This window comes from Ambystoma mexicanum, chromosome 10, assembly GCF_040938575.1.
Source record: "Ambystoma mexicanum isolate Mex_15411 chromosome 10, UKY_AmexF1_1, whole genome shotgun sequence".
Taxonomy (NCBI): domain Eukaryota; kingdom Metazoa; phylum Chordata; class Amphibia; order Caudata; family Ambystomatidae; genus Ambystoma; species Ambystoma mexicanum.
Window position 1 is genome coordinate 1,467,137,092 of NC_090932.1, and position 11,862 is coordinate 1,467,148,953.

The following is an 11,862-nucleotide window of genomic DNA, read 5'->3' on the forward strand; positions in this document are numbered from 1 at the left end:
CTTAGGAGTTTACTTGGATGCTAATCTCTCCATGACCAAGCACATCAGCAGCCTCTCATCCATGATATAACTGCAACTGCTATATCATTATGATATAACTGCAACTGCTAAATGTATGCAAACACCGCCCTAACAAGGCTGTTCAATACTCGGATGACCTCTTACTATTGCACACTAACAGTATCTTTGCATGCTCTTTGCACCAAATGCTAGCCATTATCACTCTAATCCTGCACTGTATTACAATGCCTCTATGGAATCGCAATGCCTCTACTAACTCCACCAAACGGGATTCTCAAGCTGTACTTAGCCTACCTTGATAGCTGTATTTAGCCTGCCCTCATAGCTCTATTTAGCCTACCTTGATAACTGCATCTAGTCTACCTTGACAGCCGTGTTCAGCCAGCCTGTTAGCTGCATGCAGCCTGCCCTTGATAGCTGTATTTAGCTACTTAATCAACACCAATACCCTACCTGCCTGACATTCAGCCACAACTTTTTACCAGCCCTATGACATTGTTACTATCTGGCACTACCATACCCATGCTACTGATGTCCTTCACTCGCCAATCCTCTGCACGGTGCCTCGGCCCAAGCTTCTCTATTATTCTACTTTGCCTCACCGCAATCATGTTCCCCTTCTGTGTCGTGCAAAGTGACATACCTTGCAATGGTTGCAGCTACATAGCCTATAAAAATGGTCTAGCAAGACCTGCCTGTCCAAGACATTACCCTATCGTCTGCCCCACTCCATTCTTGCCCACCACACCAGCCTTCCTCCCGGTCATACAATCGGCCTATCCCACCCTTGACCACGCACACTCTTCTGATATCCTAGCTAACAAGAACTCAGATAGCTCTAAGCGGAACCCTACCGATACGAGAGCATCCTGCCATACCCCCGACTACAGCCCCTGCATAATGACTGACCTAACTGTCTCTCAAACTACTACCCTCATCCCTACCGATCGTAACAATAGACTCTGTGCCAGAACCCACCACAGAACTAGCAAACGCCCAGCCAAACCACCCAATAAGACTAACATTCACACTGTTACCTCAATCAACTCCACCCCTTCCACATTAAAAGGAGCTCTCCTAAATGTTAGATCATTAGTCGCCCATTCCACAGAGGTCGCCGATATTATTCTGACCAACAACCTGGACTTCCTCACTGTGACCGAAACTTGGTTGCACGATGCGGCGGGACCATCTCTTACCCTAGCCATCCCCGACAACTACACCATCCTCAGAGTAGACAGACCCAACGCTCGAGGAGGTGGTGTAGCTATCATCTTTAAGTCCTCGCTTGATATTAGACTAGCCTCCTCTCTCCCACTGAAATCATGTGAGCATCTCACAGTTAAATTACAAACCTCCCCTAAGAGCACCATCACGTTGCATCTAATTTACAGACCCTCGGGCCCACCTGGCAGATTTGAGGAAGATATCACCTCACTAGTAGCAGAAAGCTCCAAACCTTCAGCACAAATGATTATACTTGGAGACTTCAATCTTGGGTTTAACGACCCTCTCGACACCCCAGCCAATGCTCTGGCTACAGCGTTAGAGGAACATGGCCTCCTTCAACTATGCTCCAAACCCACCCACTCTAAGGGTAGAATCCTTGACTGGGTAACCGCCCTCAATTGCAACATCAACCTGAAGGACCCCGTACAGCTTACCTGGACGGACCACTGCCTCCTCCCACTCGACATTAATATCAGTAACTTAGTGCATAAAAGGCCTGTTATTGCACCGGCCTGCCCAACTAGGAAAAAGAGCAATATCACAGTGGAAGCACTAATACCCCTGGTGACCCCCACTCTGAACGCTCTACCAGCTACTACTGACTTAAGCCTGATGGTCAACGCTTACAACGATTCCATGGCTAAAGCTATCGATACCATTGCCCCACTAAAAATGCGCAAAGGGAAACCAAAAGCGCACCTGAATACGTGGTACACCCCGGAGCTCAAAACTCTCCGACAACAAAAGAGCAAACTTGAAGCACTATGGAAATCAGTGCCCTCAGTAGACAACAGAACTAACCTTACTAATATTTCTACCCTCTACAAAAATGAAATCATACGCGCTAAGAAAGAATCTCTTAATTCCAGGATCTCTCAGGCAAGCTCTAGCACAAAAGAGCTCTTTAACATCCTAAAGGAATTAGAAAACCCCATTCCTCCCGCAGATACCTGCACAAAGGACAAACCATGGTGCACAGGGATCCAGAATGCCCTTGCTAACAAAATCTCAAGACTCCAAACTAAAATTGAAAACAAACGACAACAACTTACTCATGGTCCTACCTCCAGTTCCACCCTGCCCTCACCCACTGCCATTAGCTCAGGTTTCACCTTCAAAAAGGTAACCATACCTGAAGTACAAAAAATTATAGCTTCCTTGAAACCCTCGAACTGCAAGGGGGACAGTTGCCCTGCACAGATCATAAAAGATGCAGCCAGGGATCTTTCCCCCTTCATCACCAAATTAATAAATCTGTCATTCTCCAATAACACGCTCCCTAGCAATCTGAAACAATCTTGGGTCCTACCTCTGTTAAAAAAACAAACCCTTGACCCAGATATACCCACGAACTATAGACCCATTACCACTGTCCCTTTCTTACTAAAATTCTTGACAGAGTGGCCTATTTACAAATTCAGGATTACCTCGAGACTAACCAACTACTGGGAATTCGCCAATCTGGCTTTCGTCCTCAACATGGGACGGAAACGGCCCTTCTTGACCTCAAAAGCCAGATAGACGAACTGAAAGATAAAGGTAGGGCTGCCATCCTTCTTTTCCTTGACCTTTCCGCTGCCTTTGATTTGGTTGACCACAAAATCTTGTGCAACCACTTGTCATCGGCAGCACACTTCTCCCACTCTGCGGTCAGATGGAGCCAATCCTTCCTTGACAACAGGACCATGCGAGTCTTCTCACCCCTAGCAGCGGCCGACCCCATTCCCATCACTTGCGGTGTCCCACAAGGATCTTGTGTTTCACCCACTTTGTATAATATATTTACAAAGCCCCTATTTGACAAGCTGGACCATCTGGGTGTCACCTACACTAACTACGCAGATGACACCCAGATACTCCTCACCTTATCCGGCAATTACAACGTGGACGCCAACCGGATCAATGAAGTCTTCTCCATCATTCAGGCATGGATGGCCACACATGGCCTCTGCCTGAATGATGACAAGACCGAACTGCTCCTTGTCGGCTCACCTAATACCATCCGGAATCTCAGCACTAGTTATACCAGCCTCACCATTGACGGTAACACCATTCCCGTCGCCAAGAGTGTAAAAACTCTTGGTTTCTATCTAGACACGAATACCAACCTCGCCAAACAAATTAACATGACCGCCTCAGCCACTGCTTACACTGGTAAACTAATTAGGGCCTGCAAACCTTTAATCTCCCCTAACAACTGCCTCATTTTAGCCAGAGCACTTATACAATCCAAACTGGATTACTGTAATAGCCTTTATGTAGGTGCCAACAAAGTGGTAATTAATAAACTGCAAGTTCTACAAAACAATGCACTCCGTGCCGCCCTTAATATTCCTAGAAGAGAACATATCTCGGCCACAAGAATTTCTTGCAAATGGCTCTCCATCCAACAAAAAATAGATCTCAAAACTATCTGCCTCACCTACAAAGCTCTCAACCACCTAGCCCCGCCCTACTTAACCAACAAATTCACTGTAAGACAGAACACCAGAACCACCAGATCTTCCAATACCTTACAACTGACGGTGCCCAAATACTCCCTTAAAAGAGCCGGTGGATCCAGCTTCCCAGTTCTAGCCTCACAACTGTGGAACACTATCCCATTGGATATCAAATCCACCCCTACTTTCCAACCTTTCAGAACTAAGGTCATCACTTGGTTACTCAATAAATAACCAATTATGTTTGTATGCCTAATGTATGATTGCATCCTTACTATGTCGGCTTGTCAATATCTGCTTTCTTGTAACTTTACATATGCTGCACAAATGTACAAATGTTCCTTACCTTTCCCTGTAACTTGATACTTAAGCGCCCATATACCCCTGGGTCAGGAGCGGTATATAAAAACAAATAAACAAACAAACACCACCGCATACACAGCTAAACTAATAAACAGACAATTCCTTACCCCCGCAAACTGCGTTACACTGGCCAGAGCCCTGATTCTTTCAGAACTCGACTATTGCCATGTATTACTTCTAGGCACCTCCATCTCCAATTTAAAAAAAATTACAACTGATACAAAACAAGCTTTGCGAGCCGCCTTAGGAATTAGGAAATCAGACCACATATCCAAGATGAGAAGAGATCACCATTGGTTGCCAGTCGCAGCCAGAGTTATCTTCAAAACCCTGTGCATAACTTTTAAATGCCAACAGGAAACAATACCCATCTACCTAAATAAGGCACTACAAAAAATAAGAAATCACAAGAGCCCTAAGATCCAATAACCACCTATTGCTAGCAACACCCCGCTTAAGAACACTAAAGCAGGGGGCAGCAGCTTCCAATACTTAGCCCCCAAACACTGGAACTCCCTCCCTGTCAGTATCAAAAAAGAAGGTTCCTTCTTGGGCTTCAAGAAACTGGTCAAACTTGGCTATTTAACCAATACGAATGAAACTGCTTTGAGAGCCTATAAATATGCTGTATCCGTCTTTGTACTGTTCGTCCTTTTGTAAATAGATTGTAATTATGCGTTTTGACTGTCTGACTGTAACCCTCTCGGTAATTGTCACCGTCCAATATCTGAACAAGCTGTCTGTAACCTCGCCGTGATACCTAAGGGTTTGGGCGTGTAACAAATGTAATAAATAAATAAATAAAATAAAACAGCATCAATTGGTCCACCCGGCAAGGTAAAGCCCATTTGGTAAATAAATAATGAAATAATATTAATTGGTTCACTTAGAAGCAAGGTAAGTCACATTTTGTAAATAAATAATTAAATAGCATCCATTGGTTCCCCTGGGGGCAATTGTAAATCACACTTTGTAAAAAAATGATTAGATTGCATCCGTGGGTTAACTTGGAAACAAGGTAAATCACTTTTGGTAAATAAATAATTAAAAAGCATCCATTGGTTCCCTTGGAAGCAAGGTAAATCACATCTGGTAAATAAATAATTGGATAGCATCCATGGGTTCACTTGGAAACAAGGTAAATCACTTTTGGTAAATAAATAATTAAATAGCATTCATTGATTCACTTGGAAGCAAGGTAAATCACATTTGGTAAATAAATAATTACCCCGCCTCACTTGGTCCACCTGGGGGCAAGGTAAATCATATTTGGTAAATAAATATTTAACCAGCATCAATTGGTTTACTTGGGAGCAGAGTAACTCACACTTGGTAACTAGCTAATTAAATAGAATCCATTGTGCCACCTGAGAGAAATGGTACATAACCTTTGGTAAAAGAATACGTAAATAATGTCAACTCTCTATATTCCTGGTAGCTGCAGACTACCACCTATATTCACTTCACTCCGGCCACAGACGTGCACATCCGGTTAGCCTAGTCCGGTAAATATCTGCTCAATTACCCCCTTTGTACATGTGGGGTTGTAATATGGTCCCTAGGGGAGCCATCCAACATCCCTCACACCCCGCATTATAATCACAGTGAACGAGGGTAGCACAGAATGAGCACAAAGCCCGCACTAGCACCATAACCAAACAGGATTGTGAGCAGTCACGCCACCAGGCAAACCCCCAGGGGCTTAGCCCTACTTATCTAACACTCCTAACCCTCTATTCACCACTTTGCTATCCCCGAGGAGGAGTGAGGACATGTATCATGGAGCGGGTTTCACTGTGTAAGGTAGGGCACCTTTGAAGACAACATCCAAACCCCCAGTCACTACGGTTACCTCGGGGAAGGCACCCAACATCTGACTGACTGGTGAATCACCTCCGTAACACCCCCCTAAGTGAACCCCGTTAAACATAGCCTCAGAGTGTCTCTTAAGCCTAACACCGCCCCCACTGCAGTCAAGTCTGTCTGCGGCGGTGAGAGAGGAAAAACAAACACGTGAGCATAAGCTGTGCGTGTTGCCTGTCTTGCACCTTCCCCACCTTTTCCCACTCATACCTCAGCCGTACCCCGACCTGGGGAGATAGAGGGCTGGGTCGGTCCCCCACAACTGCGCCGGCTTATTGGGACAGACACCCGCTACACTTTCTCCCTACTTCGGTTCCCAGCATCGGCACTGCTCGAGCCCTCGAGCTTGTGGAAGGGAGAGCGAGCTGCCGGCCCTGGTGTGGGACCACCGATGTGGCGTCACGTATTTTTTTTCTCTTCAGGGGTAGCGTCGCTGCTATTCCAGTGTCCTCATCTCTCCCTCTTGTGTTCCCCCGGTGTTCTCTCTCGTCCGAGGCTTCCCACCGGCTTTATGCGGCCCAGGGCCTTTCCACTCCAGATTGCCAGCAGGGAAGCTACAGCCGCACCTGAGGTGAATTCTCCTCACAAGCTAGCCCGCTACCCCTGCTGGTGGATTATACCATGCCTGACAGAAACACTGTCTCGCACCAGAAGCGCAAAATGACGTGAAAGGCACGAAATGGACAGGGAAATGAATGAAGGCCCAATAACCATGGATACCATGCTCATTCATACTAACCCCACAAGAAGAGGGGTTTACACAAGATACAAATGGTGGTTTTCTGAATAGTCAACAGTATGGTCAACAGGTCTGAGTATACATCCATCCTCATGTTTTTAGCAGAAAAGTGATAATCAAAAACCTCTTTCTGATGTTTTGCTATGGTCTGAAGGATAATGGGTTTGGTGGAATGGGGTTATGGGTGTGGGTCTTTTCAGGACATAGCTAACATGTCCTGTTTCAGGTGGTGGTTGGGGAGGGGAGTGTGCAGCTCTGATATAGGGTCACTACAGGTGAATATCATGTCCAGTGTGCTGCCCTGGGCATGATTGGGTTGCTATAGCAGTCTAGGGAAACCTATGTTGGCCATATTGTCAAGTAGGCTGGTGCTGATTTGCTTGAGGGTGCATACACCCATGTTTCATAGTCCCCCACTAAGAAGATGTTGCTCTGAAGAGTTGGTGATAATGGTCATCAGGTGAATTCCATGAGGAATTTTGAGGTTATGTCCTGGAGGCTGACAGTCAATAACCACGGTAAAACTCAAGTTATCATTGAATAGGCATATGGTGGTCAAATGATCAAGAGTAGAAATTATAAATAATAGAACTAAAGTCTTCTGCGTGGATCCAGGCAATGTCAAACCTGCGATTTCTGCTTGGATATTGAAGCCATCAGGGGCTAAACTGTGACGAGTATTGCAGTGTAGCTAGCAGAGAACCATGTTTCAGTGATGGCAAGTATACCTACCTTATGGTCTTTGATCAAGCTCAGGATGTTCGGATAATTCTTTACTGCTGACCTGGCATTGATCGGGCAAATCAATGAATGAACTAGTGAGAGTTTTGTGAGGCTTCAAACTCCTTTTCTGGTATTTTGGGCATACTTTACACTTTGGATTATGTGTTGGTGTCTGGCATATGAGCAACTGTATGATGGTGACTCTGAATTACCAACAACTTCAGTTTATGGGGAGGGGCCTGTGGCCTGAGGGTGGTCATGATACCCAAAGTCAGCAAGAAAAGGCATTTGGAATGACCGTGGGTGCTTGACATTCCGGCATCACACTTGACATAGACCTTCAAGTGATTACTTCACTAGAATTGACACTGAGGCAGGAGAGATTGAAGACAAATAAATTGAGAAAACGAAGCCCAGTCACACAGAAACAAAATGTAGTTTAACGCCATGAAAATTCCATCAAATTCTTGCTCTGAGAGAGTTGAAAATCAGAGAACTGTTTGTAAAAAAAAAATACATCTGACAATACAACCAATTGTGCAGAGGATTCTTGAAGTCCGTGTATCATATGCCTGACAATTTTAAGCAGTGGAGTTACTATTAACTATGAGGCCTATGTTTTTTATGTCCTCTTTATTTGAATTATTATTAATTTTATTATTTGAATATTGTTCCCTGACGTGATTTGGAGGCTGGAAACATGTAATAGTTATTGAATGTAGACAGGATCCGTAACAGGAGTATGCAATAAACTGTTGACTCGGACATGACAGACTAAAGTGTAATTGAAGAGCTCTACTTGCCTTTTTTTATACATGTTCATACATATTCATCCACACCCACAACCCAGACCCATTGCAGCTAACAGACCCAATGATGTGTCTATAACCCAAGATGTATGACATACAACATTCAGTGTAGGCTAGTCTAAGCGGTTTTGGGAATAATTAAGTCTGGCTACGCTTTTTTTGTACCTCAACAAAAGGTTTTCAAGTAACGTAGTTGGAAATGGAAAAAATGAACTCTTCACGTTCCAACCTGGACACTGGAACCTCATTTGGAGATAGGCATTAGCATGGTATTGACAGATCCACACACGGGAGTATCCAGCGCACAGAAGGGGGATTATTTACATCCATTGATTTTGGGTTACTTCACAGGCAATTGAATACTAAGAAATTCTCCTGTCGGACAGCACGACACGCAATCTTTGTGACTGAAGAGCACTTGCAGGTAATTAGATACGCACTGATCAGGCATTTACAGGAAAAAAAATGTATTGAGGCACCATATGAGAAAGCCCATGGATAACACTGTAGCATATTATTAAAGATGTAACTGAACTGACATCAAGACACTAGCTCTGCGCATCAAGATTGACTCTTCATTACCATCCCTGAGATGGACAAAAATAAAAGAGGTCCCCCTGAGAAATGTTCAAAGTAATAAGAACAGAAACATGTTGAGGTATATGAAGCAGTAGGATATGTTCCATCAAACTGTGCAATAGTTTAAGACCTGGGAATTGGACATATGTTGTTTTGAAGCTATTTAATCACTGAGTCACATGGTGAGGTAAAGGGTATTTTTACCTAGTTTTTGTAGAATGTGGTTCATTTGCTTAAGTTGTTATCTTCTGTAGAGTTTTGTTTTGTGAAATCTTGTTCAGTCATTATTTTTGAGTTTTTCAAACATTCTTGACAGTATAGACAGTATATATGTGTATGTGGCAAGTGTATAAATTTTACCACATTGGATGTGGTACTTATGTTTAATTGTTTTCAACATAGGATATTTTCTTTTAAACCAATTACTCATGAAATAATAAAGAAATATATGTGTTCAACATCTTGTGATCTATGTGATACTGCTTCTTGGGTATTTGCACAATTGGTGCAACGAAGTGTGGGGATTCTTTTGTGTATAAATGTATATACCTATCTACCTGAAATTGTTTCCCCATTGGTATTTCAGAGATCAATTTCTCCAATTTCGACTTAACCTGATCAAAACAAGAGAAACTACATGGACACGAAATCATGCTGCGCCCCTGAATTGTAGACTATGTCAGGATCCAGAGTCAACAGAAAATCTGTATCATTTGATGATGGTCTGTCCAACTTTATCATTGCAAAGGAACACCCTCATGATCCCGATCATCACAAAGTACGGATACAAATCAAGGGAGCTATGGTGGAAAATGTTACAATCTGGGGAAAAAACATCAATATCCTTGGCCGTAGTCAAACTCTCTATTGCCATCCAGAAGCAGCTATCAACACTTGACGATCTGTGACCTTGATTCTGGACGTTAATTGAAACTTATGTTAATAGAACAGTTTTTTTTTTCTTTGATAAAAGGTTGTCAATTGCATAACCAAATATCAAATAAATAAATAACATTTAAAAAAATGTATATTATATTACCGGGCAAATCCCCTTTCAATCCGGGTCCCTCTGTTTTTGTTTGACAAAGCCAGGCTTTCCATACCCTCCTTCCCCACGACATCATCTCTTTGTAAGCATTGCTAGGCCTCAAAAGGAAATAGGGGGCAAAGAAAGAACTTACACGGGCTCAAACTCTTATTTGAGATTTAGAACAAGGGTAGTGGAGGAGCAAAGAAAGAGAGGAGTGCAGACCACGGTAAAAATAAAATAGATAAATGCCCACTGAATAAGAGCAGAAATTAGGTTCACTGTTTAGTAGCAGAGGTTGTATTTTGGCATGCTTCATTCCGACATTGTGCTACATATTTCCTGATTGGTAAACTTGATTATAACCTTGTACTGCTGCTGTCGGCGCTGAATGGGAAAGAAGAATGGTATCCTCCATTCTTGCCGCTTCTGGTGCAACTCGTAGGGGACTAACTCATCGTGGCTTTTTCCCTGCGCATTTTGCTAAATTTGTATGGGTGGTATGCAGACCCCCCCCCCCGACCCACAGCCCATTTTCTGCCCAACGCCCGCCCCAATCCCCACCCTTAGATATCAAAACAATACCCTAACCCTGCAGTGCCGCTAGAAAAACCACGAAAATAAGCAGGGAAACAGCCACAATGAGTTGCCCCCATAGGAGTTGGGCCAGTACCATTCTTGCCATCTAATCAGGTTTAAAGTAAGAAGTCTTAGGTTTGAAGTAGAGTGTAAATTGTATTATTGGTGGAGCCGGGGCATTAGAACAAATGCAAACAGCTCCCCAAGCAAGTAGGAGATACTCCCCAAGCAAGCACGAGACGGAAATATACAACTGTTTAATAAAAAGAAAGAAACATTTACCAAGTAGTATTTTAAACATTTACTTATTTATAACTGATGTACAATGCAGACAGTGTATTTGAACAAGCCAAGGTTTGTACTTACACCTTTTTCGATTGGGTCAAACCACACCTCATCACTAATTCTTGAAAGGGCATGTATTGCTCTGCCAAACACTGTGAATGAGAAAACATATTATTTTCAGCAAAGCACCATTAACAAATTAGCTACTCCTAAGGTAAAGAAAAGTGATTGAACTAGAATGAAATTCTAACTATTATTCATAACAGGAGAAGTATTTGAAAATCAGTCCAGTGGTGGGCTGGGAACCAAAGGAGGCCCTGAAATATTTTTCTAAAGCAACCACATATTACACATGTTCAGCAAGTCCAACCCTTTCCCCGTGACAACATTTAAAAATAAAATATGTTACCACACAAAAGAGGCCCATGGTGCAGAGGCCTACTGGGGAATCTCCAGAGTTTCCTTTAAGCCAGTCCACCATGCTCTTGGCTGTTGGAGAAAGGAAACGCTACCTGATGTGCTGTGGCAGCCATGAGCCAGTGGTCTGACCACTGGTTCATATGTCCATAGTGAGTTGTTTGTTTTTTTGCCACACTGACTGCAGTAGTGCCCACCTCACTATAGTCATAACATCGTTGTACAATTCTAGTACTGCTTTATGAGAGCAAAAATGAGGGTTAGGAACTTCAGCAGTTATAAACTTTACTCGTAAGGCTTTAGATCTTTCATTGTTAATTGATTTTCTTGTCCATTTTCCCTCCCTGTTGCCCTGTGGGCGCTTTGAAACACAATGTACTTGATGTATAAACGCCTTACAAATGCAAAATAAATAAATACATAAATAGAATTGATAGATTTTCACAAATAAGTAGGGCAAATGATCTGTTGCCAACCTTACAGCGGGATAGCATCAAGCAGGCTTTGTCTGAAATGAGATGTGATTTTGTGGTCATGTTCAGATGCTTTCGTAGCACTGCCTGATGCAAAGGGCGAACACCTTAATGTGCCACTGGGAAGCCGGGGATAGAGCTTGGTGCCCTCCTCCCTAACACTGGTACAGCTGAAGTATTTTCAGGAGTAATTCTGTGGACTTGTAGAGCTATGTTGCTTGTTTGGTGGTATGTTGTCTCGGGAGGATAGCTCAGGGGCAACGCGTTTGCCTTGGAAGCAAGACGACGCCGAGCAACACAGATTCGATCCCTG

The 11,862-nt window shown here is 43.4% G+C and overlaps 1 protein-coding gene across 1 annotated transcript in view; it reads right to left on the minus strand.

Moving 5' to 3' along the window:
- RAD9B (RAD9 checkpoint clamp component B) overlaps positions 1–11,612 on the minus strand; it is a 650,494-nt gene extending 638,882 nt beyond the window's left edge. The window contains exons 1-2 of the mRNA XM_069620274.1: positions 11,558–11,612; positions 10,741–10,811 (exon numbers count right to left, since the gene is read on the minus strand). Coding sequence (XP_069476375.1) covers positions 10,741–10,811; positions 11,558–11,612 — 126 coding nt within the window. The remainder of the gene's footprint in view (positions 1–10,740; positions 10,812–11,557) is intronic.
- Between the last annotated feature and the right edge of the window lie 250 nt (positions 11,613–11,862).